The 22,685-nt window shown below is 40.8% G+C and overlaps 1 protein-coding gene across 1 annotated transcript; it reads left to right on the forward strand.

Annotated features, from left to right (window-relative positions):
- The first annotated feature begins 17,611 nt into the window (after positions 1 to 17,611).
- Positions 17,612 to 21,133, forward strand: LOC131687501 (uncharacterized). Its single transcript, XM_058971593.1, has one exon. It carries the CDS (start codon positions 17,612 to 17,614, stop codon positions 21,131 to 21,133), a length of 3,522 nt encoding a protein of 1,173 aa, XP_058827576.1.
- Positions 21,134 to 22,685: the final 1,552 nt, after the last annotated feature.

Below are 22,685 nucleotides of genomic sequence, written 5' to 3' on the forward strand. Positions count from 1 at the left end.
TGTGTGATAACATGTCCGAGGAACTCTGTTTCTCTTTCGATTTCCATCGAATTTTGGGATATTTTTTATTGGGTCGGGGAGTTTAAAAAAATCTTCCACCGCTCCTGGATTTTGATGCACTCTACTGTTATTACCTGGCTGACTTAGCGATAGTGCATTAATTGCTTGTGCTTGCTGGTCTTACCTTTCCATTAGCTGCTGAAGCGCTTGGTTCAGGTGATTTATTTGCGAAGATATTGGATCCATGGTATTTTCTTCTAATGTTAAATTTTCAATTTCTGGGGTCTCTTTTATTGGTATATGAGAGAAATCACCAGAATCTAGACTCGAAGCTTCGGAATCTGAGCTACTGTCGGTTATTTTAATTTGCACCTTTTTTAACAGCACTCTTGCTTCTTTTAACGCTGACTTTGTTTTTGGCATTAAATTTCGCCGATGAAAACCACAGTCAAATGCGTATATTGAGAAAACGGTGAAAGGAAAAATGCTTGCGCGAAGTTTCCAAGAAGCCCACTAAACGTGTTGACTCGCTTCTCTCTTATCTTGCCTATCTGGTAGTACAAGGTAAGGACGCGAACAGTTTTAGAATGTCACTCACTAATGCCCGCCTAGCGTTGATTCGCACTAAGGGAGAACAAATAAAACTACTCACGGTTTCTGCTATCGTGTTTCGTGGTTCCGGCTGGACGCTGCTGTGCTCCAGGTGGTTACTGCGGGGGGATCCTCAACTCTTCGGCGACTTTGGTTTATTCCCTGATGAACCTCCGTCTGTTGTGCTTCAGATGTGTCAGTTTTTCAACACTGTCCACGGGATCACTGCAGTTACGTTTGTTGGTGCGTAACTATTCCACTTTTTTATCACAGTTAATCACTCCAGCCTGTTCCGTAAGGCTGCGCCAATAATAGGTTTTAGTCCCTGATGAGCTTTTTAAAAAATCACTTTTATTCAAATTAAATAGAATACAAATTAAACTGAACTAACTCAACTAACTCAACTCTAATAATGATCGATCCGAAGCCTGTGGAAGTGGTTTTGTATAATGAATCTGCTGACGGGACAGTTTGTGGCTGAGTGGATAGCGTTTGCTGGCTGTTGCTAGGTCGACGTGTGCATAGTCGGCGGCGTGGGCTATGGTAAACTGCTGATCGTGTCTAATGCTGGCATGGGCTATCATGTAATTATATATATATATATATTATTATATATATATATATATCTATATATATATATATATATATATATATATATATATATATATATATATATATATATATATATTATATATATATATATATATATATATATATATATATATATATATAATATATATATATATATATATATATATATATATATATATATATATTATATATATTATATATATATATATATATATATATATATATATATATATATATATATATATAATATATATATATATATAATATATATATATATATATATATATATATATATATATAATATATATATATATTATATATATATATATATATAATATATATATATATTATATATATATATATATATATATATATATATATATAATATATATATATATATATATATATATATAGTATATATATATTATATATATATATATATATATATATATATATATATATATATATATATACCTTATTGTGCCTGACCGTGTACCTTGAAATTCATGTTATTCATTCAGTTGAATTGAATTCTTTACGGTGACGCCACAAATTAACTCGAGTGTTCATTTTTGACAGTTCGCTTGTACTGTTTACATTGACTTAGAAAAATGCTTTGCGATTCGCTTCGAGCTAATCTAGTTGTCCGCTAAGTCCATGTAAACAGTACAAGTGAACTGTCCAAAAATTAAATATCTTACAATAATATTCATTTCACTAATTATATAGACAAGTTTTAGTGTTGACTCAATTTTTCTTCCTAGGGTGAAATATAGCATAGATCTAGGCAAGTGTTTTCAAATGCTGGTAAAGCCACGGATATGGCACACCTATCCCATTTATATTGAACTGACATATGTCAACATCTCAGCGGGCACACAAATTATGGGCCCCATTGACACTTTAAATTGTTCTGCTCGTTTTGCTCGAAGCTCTTTCTCGTCAAAAATTTTTATATGATAGGATGCTTCCTTTTTTATCCCCAATTCGTTACTGCCTATTGCCGCGATGATTTGGTACCTCTAACTATTGAAAAAATCAAAAATAGTGCAAGCTGCTCATTTAACCCCATATTCTGAATACCTATCTTGCCTTGTTTCCCCATATTTTTACACCATTTGGATGAATTTCCTGTGGGGAATACTAAAAGGATGCCAGATCTGCATATATATTAGTAAATCTGCAGATTTTGCATTTTCACTGCAGATCTTTTGCAGATTACAAATATTTAGCCTATGCCAGCCAATGTATACACCAGTCTTCAACATTTTTGATCATTTAAATTATATACATACTACATTTCTACGTCGCATTTATTGAAGATTTCTGCAGACTTTTATATTTTTACTACAGGCTATTGTTTAAATAGACCTGGCATCACTGATGCTGAAATGATTCATTCATATACCTGTCAAAAATATAGAGCATTGTATGAAAATGTATAACCTCACTTTTCTGACAGTTTCGGTATGCTTGTTTACCTAAGACTTGTTTACACGGACTTTTAAAATTTACATTACTTGAACACTTTCTATGCTCTTTGAAAGAATATGAACTCAAGAGGGATGAGGATTGGAACAATGGTAACCTGGTTCATACATTGACCAATCGGCGCTGGATGTAAAACCCGGTGGCATATGCTGAATCGCAAGATCAAGCATTGGGCTATAAAACGATTGCTTTCTGGATGATGGATAAGGATTTGTACACATTTGTTTGTTTGCTCGTGGGTTAATTCCTAACAAGATGATCCGATTGATTATTCATTTTAGGTGGTGAAGGTTACCTGAACTTTATACGTAACGAATTCGGTCGATGATAAGTTGTTGAAATGATTTTGATCGTTCAATGCCCATATAGAAGAACATTTCCATTGGTCAGAATGCCTACCAGCGTATGATAGCTGCAAACATGAGGACAACAAGGTTATCGCTTTCGAATGGAACAATTATTTATTATTCGTGTTCAAGTTCCATTACAGCAAAAGTTTCGTTGGTTATCGCATTGTCGTTGATTTAGTCGGCAAATGCAAAATAGAGCTCGGCACTGACGATAAGGAGTAAGAAGGATTTGATTGGAGTGATAATAATGCAGAGCATTATACATTCTGGTAGAATATCAGGGAGGAGAAATTATATGTAAATTTATATTATATCCCGAGTTGCCATCATTTTGGCACCGCAATAAAGCTATCTGCTGCCTTGTTCAAATTGACATAAAATAACTAGGCAGCGAATGATAAATTTCATAGTCAATTTATGAATACATGTGTCGCCGGTGCCGTGTGTTATGGTGGTACCGGACGGAACCGTTGGTCAGCAAACCATCCTTGTCGTACTGGTCATAGATTGCGACGTTTTTTCCCATCTGATAGCCCTTGACATGCTTCGGAGATCTGTCTTAACGCTCTCTACTTAGCGCAGGATACGCGAAACCACTGCTAGCTTTCGAAAAAAAATTGCTAGCTGCTGCTACCCTATCAGTCTCTCTCTCGGCTGAGGACTACAATTTCGGTCGATTAAATTATGCTATGAAAATTGTACTTCCTGGAATTTCGCTGCGTTCCAATATATTTTCCTCTGTATGTGATGATGTGTGTGGATTCACTTCGGCAGCCAGCTCTTATATTTTGGGTAATTTTGCTATCTTATTCTGCTGAATAAATCATCTGCCTAAAGCCTCTACGTTATACTACGGTCACTTTAAAAACGCTCTGCTATTTAATCTTGTAGCGCTCGGCAGTCAGTCCTGGCACTCTTCTCGACTATTCCTGGCACTATACCGCTGACGTCGCACTTATGGCGGTGATCAAACTTGGCGAGAGTGGCAGTGGTTTCGTCGGAATCGTTCACTCGACAAGCAGTAAGTGCAAGGACTCTGCTACTTATGCCTGAGCCCCTCATTGAAACTTTCGTCCTGCCGGAGTGTTAGCTTCGTATGATATCGGAGCGTATTGCTGAACCGAAGCAGTCTGCTACTGGCGCTGCTTCCTTCGAATCGGAATCGCTGAATATTCCCGTTAGCCGAATGTCCAACGTGGCCGAAGGCAAACCGATTGCAGCAACACCACCAGCCGTAGCTGACCTTTTAGCCTTTAATCCAAGTCCCTGCCATTGGCATAGCGACAGACGAGTGCGGCGCAGGCTGGACCATCGGTTGACTCGGTGCCGGACGCACAGTGATCACCTTCCATACAAAAGTCGGACAAAACCTCAAAAGTGGCCCGAATTTGACGAAAACTTCCCATTAGGGTAATTTTGTGACGCTGAATTTATATTTGATGTTTATTTTTTGTTTTTTAGTACCTCAAAATTTTGGCACTTAGGGTGGTTCGAAAATTCAATATTTACGAATGTAAAGTGCACTATTTCCAAAAATTCATTTTCAAAAAATTAGGTGCGGTGAATGTTTTAGCAGAATACACATTTTTTCAATTGTTGATCATGATAAGACACATCTATAAATTATATTGCGAACCCTGGGTAGTCAAAGGCTACCATGCGTCTCCTTCAGACGTATCATGAAAAATAACCTTTTTTCATACCTCGGGGCAGAAAGGGGCAAAACAAGGTATTCATTTTCGGAAAGTACATTAATTTTCAAGTATCGTGAACAACAAGCGATCTTTCCGAACCGTTTCAAAAAAAAGTGCAGCCACTTTGAATATTATAACTTTAAACTATTGCTCGATTTATTATTTGTTTCTCATGTCTGAGCGAGAAGAAAAGTTTGTATCGACTAAATCGAATGGCAGCTATAAGTCCAGCGAATAACCTTTCACATGAAATCAGTTTGATCTCAATCGGAATATTAACCAAAAAGATATATTCATTTGAATAACTTAAGTTTGTAAATAATTTTCCTCAGAATTTATCATCTATTTCACCTTTGAAGTTATGTAAAAAATCGAACTATCGTCCTCGGGACTTAATATTTCGAGAAGACTCTATTCAACCTGTTAAGAAACAGAGAAAAATGTTAAATCATGAAAAATCTAAAATAAAATTTTGAGGTTTTGTCCGGCTAGGCGACACTGTGGGACGAAGCGAAACAGCTGCAACAGGAGCGGACCTAATATGGGGTGTAAGCGTCATCAATTGCCATAGATCACCAAAATGCTCTGCGACTAACATTGTGAACAAAACAAACCAAATGAAATTGATCGCAACAACGATAAGATAATCTAAATTCTGCCCAAACATTTGAAACATTTGAAAAGGGTCTAGCTGCCAAACGTAAACTTTGAGAAAAAGGCAAAAGAAGTTTTGGTCGAATTCAATATAATTCTATTTAAAAATTTAATACTGTTTTATTTAGTTTGATTGCGCATATTGTTTACATCAGACACTCCCCTTATTTCATTGAGTACGTATTTCACTGCCTTTATAATCCTTTTGGAATTAGTTACAATAATCCTTTATAATCATTTTATAATAAGCGTATTGCTAGTTAGGACTTTTATATCAACCGGGCCTTTTTATAATTTGTTATAAAATCATTACCAAAATTTTTCATAATCCATTGTTGCGTTATGTTTATGCACATGGCCAGATATGTAGTTTTTAACTGGGACGTAACGTGTGCATACGAAAAAACCTAATGCCAATTGCAGCCAGGAGGAGCTGTCAAATGCAGCCAAAGGGAACCGTCAAATGCAGTCAAGGGGAACTGTCAAATGTAGCCAGTCCATTTAAAATATGTGAGGAAGAAAGAGTGGCTATGCAAGACAAGAGAACAGAAAAAAAGAAAAAGAAAACATATATCCACAGGTTTTGTCCCAGGATTTTAATAGAGAACATTAAAATTCGATTTGTTTGCATTTGGCAGTGAGCCTTTTTCAAATGTTTGGCTAGAAATTCCTTACTTCTACAATGAATCATGTACAAGAAAAGTAAAAATGTTAACGGAACAATGTATGATGCCGACATCAAATAAAAAATTACAGCTGAGCGACCTTGTTTGGAAAGTGTTAACATTTGGCAGCGAACCAAACCAAGTTTCTCATACTACGATCGAATCAACAAAAATTCCAAGACCATGTAAACAATCTCTCTGAACTGTCAAAAAAGTGAGGTTAAACATTATCATGCAATGTTGTCCACCGAGAGGTTCACTTTAGTTTGTTTACATAACCAATGAACTTTGTACTGCGACTCACCACGTCATTTGCCGCGTTGCCAGGAACTCGAGCAAAAATATACAAAACAGTGTTGCCCAAACACACATTTTGAGTCCCACCATTCTTGCAAAGGTGAAAAAAATACTCAACATTCTTGCATTTTTCAAATTTAAAAAAATCATTAAAAAATCACGATAGCTCCAAATAGTCTCATTTCAACGGCAATATTCTTAAAAATGTGTAGTCTTTTGAATAAAAATAAGAAAAAAGGGGGTTAGGTCGGACGAGAAAGGTCTATTTTCACTAGTCAGATACCGTTCGGCATAACTCAATTTTTAGATATGCAATTGTTAAAAAACAGAAATATTGGACAGTTGAGTGGCTCGCGGTTGTATGGGATAACTTCAAAATGATTTAAACTAGCGGGCACAATAGTTTTTGGTTTTGTCTCCCGGGTTTGCGCATTGCGTTCAAAGTTTGTATGGGATTTTACATGGGGAAAATCAATTATTTTGCATTTACTTTAATAAAGATTGCTATTTCCCTCAATATGAAAAAACAGCTTTTTAAAACTATAGCTCAAACAAATACACCGGTGTAGTGGAGTGCGCTGGTTTTGCACTTTCTAGCAGAAGTGTTAATGGAACATACCCAGTTTTCTGCACTTCTGCTAGAAAGTGCAAAAACGGTGCAGTTTCAGTGCACTCTACTACACCGGTGTCAATCATTTGAAAAACCAGCTTTTTAAAACTATAGCTCAAACAAATACACCGGTGTAGTGGAGTGCACTGGTTTTGCACTTTCTAACAGAAGTGTCAATGGAACATACCCAGTTTTCTGTACTTCTGCTAGAAAGTGCAAAAACGGTGCAGTTTCAGTGCACTCTACTACACCGGTGTCAATCAATCGAAAATCCTATATGTTATTCAACAATTCATTCTGAACATTTCATTCAAAGGTACCAACTCTGTGATGACTATTTTCTCATTTATTTAAGTTTAAAGTATAGGTGTCGGTGGTGTACTGACAGTGTTGGAAGAAATAATGAATTTCTACATTAGGATTGAACCAAATACAAATTATTTGTATTTGATTGAACCATAAGTTTTAAAATCGTTATAACTATTTTTTGAAAACTCGTAGCTAGTTACCGTCTTCGACAAAGTTCTTAACCAAGGTTTGAACTATAGTTTTATAAATCTGTTTTTTGATATTGAATGAAATAGCGATCTTTTTTAACGTAAATACAAAATAATTAATTTCCCCATATAAAATTCCATACAAACTTTGAACGCAATGCGCAAACCCGGGAAGCAACCGACAGCTCTCAAGCTTTGCACAGGCATTTGGGACCACAAAAAGAACTCAAAAAGTGTTGTGCTGAAAAATGTCATATTCGAGCCACTCTATTGGACAGCTAATTGAAGAAATGTGCTGTTTTGGACATGTCGGTGAATAATAAAAGCTTTACACCATGGTGCACCAACAAATTAAACGTACTCGTACTGTACTGTTTATTGTGGATCGACCCTAACGCGACGTTTTAGGGCCCAGATAAGCTGAAATTCCGTTCCGATTCCGTTCCGTTTTGACGTTGTGGATCGCGGTGGATCTTATGTTCAGTCGTGTTCATATATCTAAATCAGAGCAAAACAAATTGATCGTCTCTTTTTCTTCTATACATTTTCTTTCGTGTGTCTTCATACCTTTCATTACCAGACGGAAAGAGATAAAAATCTGTTTATATTGTCATGAGCAGTGAAAATTCAATGTGAATTTTTTTAGGATTCTTTTTTGTCATTCGGCGATCAAAAATAATAAATTACACTGAAGTTTTTTTACGCGGTATTTTTTTACGCGGTTTTTTACGCGGATTTTGAAATTTACGCGGTTTTCATTTACGTGGTTTTTGAAATTTACGCGGTTTTCATTTACGCGGATTTTGGAATTTACGAGGTATCCATCAATGAGGTTCCCTTTATCGCGGATTCTTAAATTTAAGTGGTCTTCATTTACGCGGATTTTGAAATTTGCGCGGTTTTCATTTACGCGGACTTTGAAATTCACGCGGTTTTCATTTACGCGGATTTTGAAATTTACGCGGTTTTCATTTACGCGGATTTTGAAATTTATGCGGTTTTCATTTACGCGGATTTTGAAATTTACGCGGTTTTCATTTACTTGGCTCGTATCCCCCGCGTAAAAAAAATTAAAGGGTTGTGTACAGGACACGACCACGGTGACATTAAAAATATAGCTTTTTTATCTATCACACATATCGACACACGTTCTTGTTCACTCGCCTGTTTTCATATGTTACAATTTGCTATATACCCTCCCCATTAAAACATAATTTATTGAAGGTCTTTTAACGGTAATCTATTAATTATTCAAGTATCTCACTAGGTGATTGGCATTATTTGGCTGATCCATCTAGTAAAAATAGGCTGGTCTGTCCAGAAAATATATTCAAAAGAAAAGTTCCATATTGAGAGCTGTGATGAGGAAACCCACGCCCGCCAACGGAAATATACAGATTCTCCATAAAATATGAAATTTCATTTTCCATTTAAATTTTCAATAATGTACTAATGAACTTAAATAAACAATCTTAAGTGTAAGTATTTCTTGATCGATTAGTGGTGGAAAAATGAAATTATTTGATAAATTACATTGTTATGCAACGTTCGCACTACCAGTTAAAACGGGTTTTTATGCTATCTTGGTGACATTTTTCTTGTTGCTAATTATTAAAACGTGTTATAACTCTGTAGTGTAAACATTGTATTATTAAACCAATTCTGCAGCGTTTTATGTTATATAGGTGTTTTATGTGGTAATAGGACTGACATAATTATATCTTCAGTACAGCGGTTTGTTTCATAATTTAAAAAAGATTTATTTTAAAATTTAAATTAGTATACCCAACCGTATTTGTTGTATACCTTAAAACGCAATTAGAACTGTGTTTTAAATACATAGGGTAGGACAGATATTCTGACTGGTTAAACTGGGAAAACAATTTTAAGTCCAGTAACGCTTAAGACATGGCTTGAATTTGAATCGAAAAAGAACACCCGCTTCAACTGCTGCTGGGACGGTAAGTTCTGTTTTAAAATTTTCCGTTGTGTGCAGTACGAAACAAAAGTGTTTGAAATTAGAAAACAAAAAGTTCTGCTGGGAATGTGATTGTTTCCGATGCAATTACACTCAGATTTTTCACGCAGGGGATACAGGCCGTGTAAATGAAAACCGCGTAAATTTAAAAAAAAAACGCGTTAATGAAAACCGCGTAAATTTCAAAATCCGCGTAAAAAACCTGAGTGTACTCTCCTATATAAAATACTACGCTGCTGAACAGTGCAATAACTACAGAAGCACGTTGTCAGATGCCTTACTGATAAAAAACATATAACCGAAATATGAAACATGAAAACCAATTGGCTCTTTACCCTACGCAGCTACAAAGCGCCGTAAACATGGATTAACAAGTTACAACGCACACGCATGCATAAAAATAAATATATTTTTTTCAAACGCAACACTCTTAAGCAGTGTTGCCACAATTAAATCTGTACCGGGAGTTGAAAAATCTTTCCTATCTGTACTCTGCTATAGAAAAATCTGTACCGGATTCTGTACCGAAACAATAACAAGGTTGTTTAGAAAAATTATTTTTCTTATACATATTTTTCATTTGGGGAAATCAAACCAGAAATTTTGACTCTTCTCTTTCACAATAAACCTCTTCACTCCTATGTGTTTTGCTCCCATGTGTGCATTCTACTCCATGGCCGCACACCTCAAAGAGTAGAAATAAAGAGGCTCTTTAGTGTGCATCATGGTCCCATGCGCACGGAAGCAGAGAAGACAACCAAAAAACATTTTAAAAACGTTCTTCCGATCAATCTTCATCTGAATCTGAATAGTTTGATTCCCCTTCCTCCCTGTTTGCCAGTGAGGGGAGGCACAAAAAAGTGGCTCTTCAAGGTAACTCAATGTGCGAAATTTTGCATCTCTTGGTGCACAGCTCTTTCTCTTTTTCGTTTTCAAGTTTCTCTTTGGGCGGGTGATCTCCACATCGCAGTGTTCTTGTGCCGCTCTTTTTTTGTGTTTCGCTCTTTGTGCACATTATGGGATGCATCGCAAGGTTAAATTATTTTACTCTTCTGTCATCTAAAAAAATCTGTACCAATCTGTACTTTTTTACAAAAATCTGTAATCTGTACCGTACAGAATCTGTACCAAAAACGCTTCAAAAATCTGTACCTTTCTAGATAATTCTGTACTTGTGGCATCACTGCTCTTAAGCAGCACACACCGTATTGAATTAAATCCAAACCACCCCGCCCACCCACTTTGCAAATCATTCTGTGACACCATGCTGGTACCCGACAAATCCGCATACGGCCACCGCTGCCGAAAATGCATAGCGTCTACCGCTTATTGTAGTTGGACATAAGAACAAAAACTGATTCAAACGGGTACGCGTCACCTCTATTTATAAACTAACCGTATATGGTTTAGTCACTTAGGTGCGAGTGTGTGCAAATGCCAACGTTACCGAAAATCGATAGCGCTTATTGCATCGCCCGGAGACGACGTTGCTCGTGTGGGACAAGAGCAACAACTGATTTAAACGGACATGCGTTGCTTCTATTTATGACTTTTCGTGTTTCATTGAGCAACTAAGCTGCCCTCTTTTGACGGCTGTGTCTGAGAAATCTGCCTCACGAATGGTATTTTTCCCGTTTTTTGTGAACTTTTTAATTTTACCAATTTCCAAAAGTCTACTTTTATTGGGGAGATATTAAATTATTACCAATATTTAAGTTAAGTGTTTCTGAATCGGTTGGTGTATGAATGATTAAAATCCATCTAGTAATATCGGATTTATAAGCGTGCAAACCTTACATAGTTTCGTTACATGGGAGATAGTTTAGATTTTAGAATGACACCTAGCCCCAGATAGTGGAGTAAGACATTTTTAATGTCAAAAACCTGAGTGTACTTGTTTTCTTGCGGCGGCAGCTGGTTATAAATTGGTTAAAGGACATTAAAAACTTGTGAGTATACATAGTTTATGCACCCCGGTTGTAGGAACAAGTGTGAACAGGATACATACACAGGATTGTTGTAATGAACTCTCCCAAGTATCTTTATCATGGCACTGATGGTAGTTATCAATTAGATTCTGTAGATTCTGCCAGTATTCTCAACTAGTGCGAACCGGAATAAGACGACAGCAGCGTAAAAAGTGAAAGTGTATATTACAAGATAATCAGATACTGTTACAAATGACATGTAAGAAATGAATAAAAATTAAAGGGTTGTGTACAGGACACGACCACAGTAACATTAAAAATGTAGCTTTTTTCAAGAGCGTGCAAATGAATTTTATCTATCACACATATCGACTCACGTTCTTGCTCACTCACCTATTTTCATATGTTACAATTTGCTATATACCCTTCCCATTAAAACATAATTTATTGAAGGTCATTTAATGGTAATCTAATATAACAATTAATCAAGTATCTCACTAGGCGATTGGCATTATTTGGCTGCTCCATCTAGTAAAAATAGGCTGGTCTGTCCAGAAAATATATTCAAAAGAATATTGAGACCTGTGATGAGGAAGCCCACGCCCGCCAACGGAAATATACAGATTCTCCATGAAATATGAAATTTCATTTTCCATTTAAATTTTCAATAATGTGCTAATGAACTTAAGTAAACAACCTTAAGGTTAAGTACTTCTTGGTCGATTAGTGGTTGAACAAATGAAATTATTTGATAAATTACATTGTTATACAACGTTCGCACTACAGGTTAAAACGGGTTTTTATGCTATCTTGGTGACATTTTCCTTGTTGCTAATTATTATAACGTGTTATAACTCTGTAGTGTAAACATTGTATTTATAAACCAATTCTGCAGCGTTTTATGTTATATAGGTGTTTTATGTGGTAATAGGACTGACATAATTATATCTTCAGTACAGCGGTTTGTTTCATAATTTAAAACAGATTTATTTTAAAATTTCAATTGGTATACCTAACCGTTCTATTTGTTGTATACTTTGAAACGCGATTAGAACTGTGTTTTAAATACATAGGACAGGACAGATACTCTGACTGCATAAACTGGGAAAACAATTTTAAGTCCAGTAACGCTTAAGACAAGACTTGAATCGAAAAAGAATACCCGCTTAAACTTCTGCTGGGGCGGTAAGTTGTGTTTTAAAATTTTCCGTTTTGTACAGTACGAAACAAAAGCGTTTGAAATTAGAAAACAAAAAGTTCTGCTAGGAATGTGATTGTTTCCGATGCAATTACCGGTTTTTTTACGCGGGGGATACAGGCCGCGCAAAATGAAAACCGCGTAAATTTAATATATATATATATATATATATATATATATATATATATATATATATATATATATATATATATATATATATATATATATATATATATATATATATATATATATATATATATATATATATATATATATATATATATATATATATATATATATATATATATATATATATATATATATATATATATATATATATATATATATATATATATATATATATATATATATATATATATATATATATATATATATATATATATATATATATATATATATATATATATATATATATATATATATATATATATATATATATATATATATATATATATATATATATATATATAAAATATTACGCTGCTGAACAGTGCAATAACTACAGAAGCACGTTGTCAGATGCCTTACTGATAAAAAACATATAACCGAAATATATATCACATATAACAAAAATATGAAACATATGAAAGCCAATAGGCCTTTTACCCTACGCAGCTACAAAGCGCTGTAAACATGGATTAACAAGTTATAACGCACACGCATGCATAAAACTAAATATTTTTTTCAACGCAACACTCTTAAGCAGCACAACACAAGTCGCAACCTGCCGTATTGAATTAAATCCAAAACACCCCACCCACCCACTTTGCAAATCATTCTGTGGCACCGTTCTGGTAACCGAAAAATCCGCACACGGTCACCGCAACCGAAAATGCATAGCGTCTACCGCTTAGTGTAGCGTCCAGACGCTACAGCCATGATCTTACTCGTTCGACATAAGAACAAAAACTGATTCAAACACCGTCACCTCTATTTATAAACTATGGTATGGTATATGGTTTAGTCGCTTAGGTGCGAGTGTGTGCAAATGCCAACGTTACCGAAAATCGATAGCGCTTATTGCATCGCCCGGAGACGATGCTGCTCGTATGGGATATTAGCAACAACTGATTTAAACGGACATGCGTCGCTTCTATTTATGACTTTTCGTGCTCGATTCAGCGACTAAGGTACCCGCTAATGACGGCTGTGTCTGAGAAATCTGCCTCACGAATGGTAATTTTCCCGTTTTTTGTGAACTTTTTAATTTTGCCATTTTCCAAAAGTCTACTTTTATTGGGGAGATATTAAATTATTACCAATATTTAAGTTAGGTGTTTCTGAATCGGTTGGTGTATGAATGATTAAAATCCATCTAGTAATATCGGAGTTATAGGCGTGCAAACCTTACATAGTTTCGTTACATGGGAGATAGTTTAGATTTTAGAATGACACCTAGCCCCAGATAGTGGAGTAAGACATTTGTAATGTCAAAAGAGTGAAAATATGTGTCTGTGTACTATATTTGTCATTTAAAAGAAAGCCACATTGAAATTGATAACGAGGCGTCTGCTTTGTAGGAGTCCAAAAGCATGAAAATCCCATGTTCAATTCGCGCTAATGTTTACAAAATCCATTTAAAAATAAGTTTCAAGCGAATCTAAAGCGACCCTATTTGATCCAGAACCGAAATTAGCCGTCCCGTGTATTATTATTCAAGCATTTCTCAGTCACTTTCGTTCGAAACCTGTACCTTTGGGAATTTTTCTTTCAACTAGAAAAAAACAGATTCAGATATTCAATTATACTGTTTATTATTGTAATGATTATCGTTGCATAACACATTTTTCAGTTGAAAGCCACAGGTTTGGGTACGGTTTGACTGTACCCACTAGCAACTGAATGATTCACCAACATATCCAGTTGGAACTCGACTGACAATACAAAAAAATGTGCCAATGGTTTAAACCTACTGTAGGGCCCTATAAGTACACAGCGTTTGTCTATTTGAGGGTCAATAAATTACACCTTCACCAGTGTTTTTCATTATTGTGAAGTAAACATTTAATGATGAACTATTAATTAAAGGCTACGATCTGTTTTCCAGTATCAAAATCCGGTTCAAATTCCGTGATCAAATTTCCGATGTGTACAGTAGGTTTAAACCATTGGCACATCTGTGAAGAGCATCGAACATGCCCGACGAATGAAGAGTGTTCGGCACATAAGCTAATTTTTGTATATATCTAACATTTAATCCTAAACCTAAATAATTGAATTGAATTGAATTGCATTCATATTGTTACTAGAATTCAAATTATTATGCCAGCTACTCAGTCTGCAAAGCGAGACGAACGCTACTATGCACACTCTGCAGTGTGGCAGGTAGTAGACGGAGAGAGAAGAGAGTGAAACCAACGCGATCACAGCTGATCCCGGCTGGTTATATAATGTATATAGTTGTAGTCAGTTGAAATTAAATCTCGTGGAAGAAGGTCGATCTACTCGTTTGTTCCTTTGGAGAAAAGAAAGCCGTCGGCAGGCAATAAAAGTTCAAAGTCCCCAGCGGGTTGGTGGACTTTGTGTTTTTTGTTCGTATTTTGGTACTGTGAGCCACAGTGGAATTTGGCTAAGTCCCCAAGCGACTTTAGTTTGCAGTGCGCGGTGCAAACAGTATTTTTTCCCGTTCGTTCAAACGGTAATCGCGATCGTATTATTGAACCGGCCAATTGAAGACGGCGAAGAACAATAATTGGCCGTGGTTAAGCATTCATTTCCGTGCGCGCTTGTGTGTTGCTAGTTTTGAAAACTAGCGAAGAAAGTCCTTCGGTGACCGGCAAAAGTTCGTGCTCGAACATTTTGGTCCTTCGAGCCGGATAGAAGGCAATTTAAACCGAAAGTGCGTTGTGCGGTAGTGAACAAATCGCGGAAAAGGTACCGCTTGGGCAAAGTGTAGCCATTGCGTGTCTGAAAAAGATCGCCATCGCGTTTGCGAATTGGCGGGTGCGCCGTAGTGAAAGTGGATTTTTTGGGCAAACGCGATCGCGCGGTAAAATAAATATTCGCGCAAAGGTAAAGGCGCAAGTGAAAGGGCCGAAATACGACGGCTAGTGTTTTTCGATTGTGTGGTGGAAGATTTTCGCGCTACTGCGATTACTGTCGCGTGTGAAGCGCTTGGACTGTGGCCATTTTTCAAGCCATCGAGTGGGCCATTGTGACTGGTGGCTATTCAACGGATCGGGAGGTAGTTGACCTCCGATAACCGCGTCTACAGAGCCATTTTGGACGCTGAGTGAGCGTCGCTTGGGAAGCTGTTGTTGTCAGTGAAGGTACTGCTGATAAATGTCACTGCCTGGTCATTGAGCAACACTTCTGATTCCGGACTGGAATCCCCGGTGAGTCAATTCCAATCTTCCGCCACACGTGGCTTGCAGTAGCATTTTTTTAGTTTTAAGAAAGTGGGTGACTTTCAGTCATTGTGGCAATCGGTGGACGGTCCGCGAATCGAGTGGAAAATCGTTTCGCGCCCTCGATTTGCGATACCGCGTAGAAGTGGGTTAGTTCGCGACGGGAAGGAGCAATCGTTCGATTAAAAAACTGCTCACTTCCGTTCGAATTTTGCGTTCGCGAAGGGCAATCCATCGCGTCGGGAAGGATTTAATCGTTTCGAGTATGTTTTGTCCTCGTTCGGTTCGGTTTCGCGTAGAAACGGTTAGTTCGCGTCGGGAAGGAGTCCGTTATCGATTTAACTGCCGTTTCCGTTCGTAGTGCGTCGTGATGCCACCCAAAGAGGAGAAAGTATTGGGAGACCGGCTTGTCCAGCGCAATGGATTGCTGGCAATTCGTGATGCTTTGGAGAAGTTTATCATTCGGTACGATCCTGCACGTGATGCTTTTCAGTTGAGTTTTCGTATAGAGTCGCTGGATAGGGCTTATGCGCAGTTCATGGAGGCACAGGATGCATATGAAAGACTGGACAAGGAGGAGTTTCTGGCATCACACCTGGCGGAACGTGTCGATTTCGAGCAGCGATACTGCGCAGCGAAAGGCTTCTTACTCTCCAAGGTTCCTGTAGAAGCGAACAACTCAGCTTTGAACACATCCATGATGGCAAATCAACACACTTTCTCGAAAGGATTCCACCTCCGTCTTCCAAAGATCGACCTACCGAGATTTGATGGCGATTTCTCACGTTGGTTATCATTTCGAGACACCTTTACGTCCATGGTTCATTCCAATGGGGACATACCAACGGTCGCCAAGCTTCAGTACCTTCTACAATCGCTTGAAGGGGACGCAAAGAAGCCGTTCGAATCAGTTGACGTCGAAGCCGACAACTATGCGTCAACATGGGACGCCCTACACAAGAGGTACGACAATCGCCTTTTTCTCAAACGTCAGTTGTTTAGGACACTCTACGAGCTGCCAGCGGTCAAGCAGGAATCTGCTAAGTGCATCCACAGTCTGGTCGACGATTTTCAGCGCCATGTACGGGCGTTGGCGAAATTGGATGAACCTGTGGAGCATTGGGATACGCCGCTGGTGAACATGCTGTCGTATAAGCTGGACCAATCCACATTGCGAGCATGGGAGGAGAAAACGAGCAGCCAGGACGATGTCAAGTACGAGGAACTGGTTGAGTTCCTGTACCAGCGGGTGCGCGTCCTCAATTCTGTCGGGCCAGATACGCAGCAACCGGCACCTCCAAAGGTGGCCGGCCCCCCGAGTTGGAAGGGCACGAAGGTGAAGTTCGCAGCTAACGCAGCTGCTACGCCCAACCAAGATTCTCCATGTCAGTTAGCATGTTCAGACAGCCACTCCCTCCGCAACTGCCCAGTGTTCCTAGGAAAGGATGTCCGCCAGCGCCGAGAGCTGGTTTCGCAAAAACGGTTGTGTTGGTACTGTCTGAGCTTCGGTCACCCAGCCAGGAAGTGTGTATCGAAGTTTACGTGTCGTACGTGCCACGAAAGACATCATTCCCTGTTACACGATTCCTCTCCATCCAGGGTGTCATCGAGTCCTGCCATTACGGGATCATCACAATAATCTCCACCGGTTCAACAGCCGCATTCGTCCAGTTCGGGTTCTGCTCCACCGCAGGTCAGCATGGCGGTCCAAACGGCATGCAGTATGGTTCTACTGGAAACGGTTGTTCTCAACGTTGTTGATGATCATGGCAGGGAACACAAGGCTCGTGCTCTACTCGACTCGGCGTCAATGTCCAATTTCATCTCCGGTCAGTTAGCGAAGGTTCTCCTCAGCCGTCGCACCAAGGTGGACATTTCGGTCGCAGGAATCGGTCTCTCAACGCAAAGGGTGAAAAATGCCATCACCGCCTCCATTGAATCGAGAACTCAGCCATTCTCCACTAAGCTCGAGTTTCTCATTCTGAAGCAGCCATCCGCAGAGCTGCCGACCATGCCGGTCGATACGTTGGCGTGGAAATTCCCGCAGGTTGGATTAGCAGATCCACAGTTCCACGTCCCAGGAAAGATTGACCTGGTCATCGGAAGTGAGGCCTTCTGGAAACTTCACACCGGTAGGAAGATCTCGCTCGGTAACGGTCTTCCGTGGGTAGTCGAAACACCATTCGGATGGGCGGTCTCTGGTTCCGCGTCCAATGGATCTACCTGCATTCCCCGGATCTGCAATCTCTCCATTACCAATGAAGATTTGGAAGCCACACTTCAGAAGTTTTGGGAGTTAGAAGCAATTTCCACTGGGCCTGCACACTCATCCGAAGAAAATCGCTGTGAAGAGTTGTACTCCAGTACAGTCAAGCGTGATTCGACTGGAAGGTACGTCGTACGTCTTCCTCACAATGAAGATCCAGAAGTCTTCCTGGGAGCCTCCAGAGCCATCGCAGAACGCCGTTTTCACAGCCTGGAGCGCCGTTTGCAACGAGATCCTGCAATCAAGGAATCGTATCATCGCTTCATGGATGAGTACCTACAGCTCGGTCACATGAGAAGGCTTGACGAGCCTGTAGATGACGTGAAGGCTCACTGTTATCTCCCACATCATCCCGTGTTCAAGGAGTCGAGCACTACTACGAAAGTTAGGGTCGTTTTCGACGCGTCCTGCAAGACGGCGTCAGGGTATTCGCTGAACGACACGCTGTTGGTCGGACCCGTAGTTCAGCAAGATCTACTCTCCATCGTGATGAGATTTCGGACACATCACGTCGCTCTGGTTGCGGACATCGAGAAGATGTACCGGCAAGTATTCCTGCATCTTGAAGATCAGCCGTTTCAGCGAATTCTTTGGCGTACAGGCCCAGACGAACCCATCGCTACCTATGAACTGCAGACAGTAACGTACGGAACAGCAAGCGCTCCTTACCTAGCTACTCGTACCCTGCAGCAGATTGCACAGGATACCAGGCAGTCGTATCCAATCGCGAGTGGGCCAGTTATGGAAGACTTCTACGTCGACGATTTTCTTTCTGGAGCGCCGGACGTAGAATCCGCCATCAAGCTGCGTCGCGAGGCATCGGCAATGCTGGCTTCCGCTGGATTACCGCTCAAGAAATGGGCATCGAATTCTCCTGAAGTACTTGGGGATGTACCACCTGATGATGTGGCAATTCAGCCGTTCCACAATCTTCAGGATGACCAGGCCGTCTCCACGCTCGGCCTCATTTGGGAACCAAAGTTGGACATACTCCGGTTCAAGGTTCAGTTGCCGTTAGCCGCATCCGTACTGACGAAACGCAAGGTGATGTCGTACATCGCCCAAATCTTCGACCCTCTTGGACTCGTGGGTCCAACGATCACCAAGGCCAAACTCTTCATGCAGCGACTTTGGGCTCTGAAGCAGAATGGCGAAGCATGTGAATGGGACACGCCGCTCCCGTTTACACTCCAAGAAGAATGGAAACTGTTCCATAACACACTACACCTGTTGAGTGAAGTTCGCGTACCCCGCTTCATTTCGATGCCCGACGCCGCCAGCATCCAGCTTCACTTCTTCTGCGATGCGTCTGAGCGCGCATATGGGACATGCTGTTACGTCCGAACCGAAGCACACGGCACAGTTTCGGTCCAGTTGTTGGCGTCCAAGTCCAAGGTAGCTCCGCTTTCTACTCGCCAGACAATCGCCAGACTGGAACTCTGCGCCGCACATTTGTCGACCCAGCTGTACAAGAAGCTGAACGCGACGCTGAAGCTTCCAGCGACTGTTCATTTCTGGACAGATTCCACGACTGTCCTCCAATGGCTTCGCGGGAACCCGAGTCGTTGGAAGACTTTCGTCGCAAACCGAGTCTCGCAGATACAGCTTTCAACCGATCTCAACCGCTGGAAGCATATTCCTGGAGTCGACAATCCTGCTGACGACATATCCCGAGGATTGAGTCCAACCGACATCCTCAACTGTACAGGATGGTGGGCTGGGACACCGTGGCTATCAAGGTCTCCGGATTTTTGGCCAAATCCAACGTTACCCGCAGCAGAAACTCCTGAAGTGTCCGCCGAAGGACGCAAGATACCACTAGTTTCCATGACCACGACACAACTGAGTTTCTGCACCGATTTATTCGCTCGCTACTCCAACTTCTCCAAGCTGCGCCGAGTGACCGCGTTCATTCAGCGCTATCTGCACGTGCTTCGTGAACGAGCCTCGCAACGTCGTTCGGAAAAGGAGAAGTACAAGCCACTCGTCATCCCGAGCATTAACCCGCACCCAGTCCATCCGCTTACCGCACAAGAACTCCAACACGCCGAACTTACGCTCTGTCATCTCGCGCAGGGTGAACTTTTCGTTGAGGAGATTTCCGATCTCGCTAGTGGCGAACGTGTCGCAAGATCTTCCACGCTGAAGTGGTTGAACCCGTTCGTCGATCCCGAAGGCACCGTACGTGTCGGTGGCCGGCTTCGCAATGCCGCGCTGACCGATGCGAAGAAACACCCGATCGTCCTCTCTGCCAAGCATCCGCTCGCTGTTCTGTTGGCTAGTTTTTATCATATGAAGCTACTGCACGCAGGCCCTCAACTCCTGCTAGCCACTCTCCGCCAGAAGTTTTGGATTCTGGGCGGCAGAAATCTTGTGAAATCCGTCTTTCATCGTTGCCACACTTGCTTCCGTAGCAAGCCCACACTAGTCCAGCAGAGTACAGCAGATCTTCCGGCATCGAGAGTATCTCCAACCCGGCCGTTTTCCGTCTGCGGAGTCGACTATTGCGGACCGTTCTATTTGAAGTCCGCTGTCCGCAACCGTGGCCCAACGAAGGTGTACGTGCCCATATTCGTCTGCTTCTCTACGAAGGCAGTTCACATCGAGCTAGTGAGCGACCTGTCTACTCCAGCGTTCCTAGCTGCACTCCGTCGTCTGGTCGCCCGCAGAGGAAAGGTGGTAGAGTTGCACTCTGACAACGCTACCGCTTTCAAAGGTGCATCGAATGCACTGAACCGCATCTACCGCATGCTGAAGGTCGATGTGTCTGATCGGAATCAGATCTTCGACTGGTGCTCCGACAACGAAATTCGCTGGAAGTTCATCCCACCTCGAGCACCACACTTTGGCGGTCTTTGGGAGGCTGCAGTGAAGTCAGCGAAGACACACCTGTTGAAGGCAATCGGCAACGTGAACGTTGCGTACGAGCAATGCTCACACTGCTGGCGCAGATAGAGATGTGCCTCAATTCTCGTCCGCTGGCTCCAATGCCGGACGATCTGTCCGATCTCGAGGTCCTTACGCCAGGACATTTTCTCGTCGGGAGCAATCTCCAAGCTGTTCCGGAAGCTGATCTGAAGGAGACTCCTGACAACCGCTTGGACCACTGGGAATTAACTCAGAAACGGTTCCAAACCATCTGGTCTCGCTGGTACCCGGAATACCTGCAACAGCTGCAGTCCCGTGCAACGAAGGGTTGCAACCCGCCTGTCTCCGTCGACGTTGGCAGAGTCGTCATCGTGAAGGAAGACAACATCCCGCCAACCAATTGGCCTCTCGGCCAAATCATCAAATGTCATCCCGGAGCCGATGGCATCGTTCGTGTGGTCACGCTACGAACCGCTGCAGCCAAGGAGGTTGTGCGTCCTGTGGCCAGAATCGCTCTACTACCGACACCACCAACTCAACGAGCCGACTGAAGTATGTCATCCAGGTAGAGCAACCCGGACGGGGAGAAATTGCTCGATGCGCACCTGCGTATTGCACAGGTAATTGCAATTCCAATCCCCCAACCCCAATCTTTCGATCTACCTGGTCTTTTTTTCTTCTCGGTCGATGGCGATGAACTCCAAGGGCAATTGCTGTCAGTCACTGGACTTGTACTGGACACTCACATGACCGCTCCAGCACAAAACATCAGCAATCTGTGTTGACATCCCCGAGTACCATTTACTGTCATCAACCGAGTTCGCCGATATCCAACAATCGGAGCACAATCACCAGCAGAACAAAACCTGTTTGAATTATTTATTTGAAACACCGTCATGTTTCAAGGTGGCCGGAATGTTCGGCACATAAGCTAATTTTTGTATATATCTAACATTTAATCCTAAACCTAAATAATTGAATTGAATTGCATTCATATTGTTACTAGAATTCAAATTATTATGCCAGCTACTCAGTCTGTGCAAAGCGAGACGAACGCTACTATGCACACTCTGCAGTGTGGCAGGTAGTAGACGGAGAGAGAAGAGAGTGAAACCAACGCGATCACAGCTGATCCCGGCTGGTTATATAATGTATATAGTTGTAGTCAGTTGAAATTAAATCTCGTGGAAGAAGGTCGATCTGCTCGTTTGTTCCTTTGGAGAAAAGAAAGCCGTCGGCAGGCAATAAAAGTTCAAAGTCCCCAGCGGGTTGGTGGACTTTGTGTTTTTTGTTCGTATTTTGGTACTGTGAGCCACAGTGGAATTTGGCTAAGTCCCCAAGCGACTTTAGTTTGCAGTGCGCGGTGCAAACAGTATTTTTTCCCGTTCGTTCAAACGGTAATCGCGATCGTATTATTGAACCGGCCAATTGAAGACGGCGAAGAACAATAAGGGTGCAGATAAGCTCAGAAACGGAATTCCGTTTTCTTGCATCCCTTTTCCGGCTGCCCTTTTTTCTATTTTTATCTCTCTCTAAAACGGAATGAAAACTATTCCGTTTCGTGATCAGGGTTGTGTTAAACTCGAAGAAAATCTTCCGTTCCACAAATATTTGACATTTCGTTCCACAGCTTCCACAT

This window comes from Topomyia yanbarensis, chromosome 3, assembly GCF_030247195.1.
Source record: "Topomyia yanbarensis strain Yona2022 chromosome 3, ASM3024719v1, whole genome shotgun sequence".
Classification (NCBI taxonomy): Eukaryota; Metazoa; Arthropoda; class Insecta; order Diptera; family Culicidae; genus Topomyia; species Topomyia yanbarensis.

Bases quoted from the DNA above. Each gene is read 5' to 3' on its own strand.
- LOC131687501 (XM_058971593.1), top strand. From the start codon at position 17,612: ATGGCGGTCCAAACGGCATGCAGTATGGTTCTACTGGAAACGGTTGTT.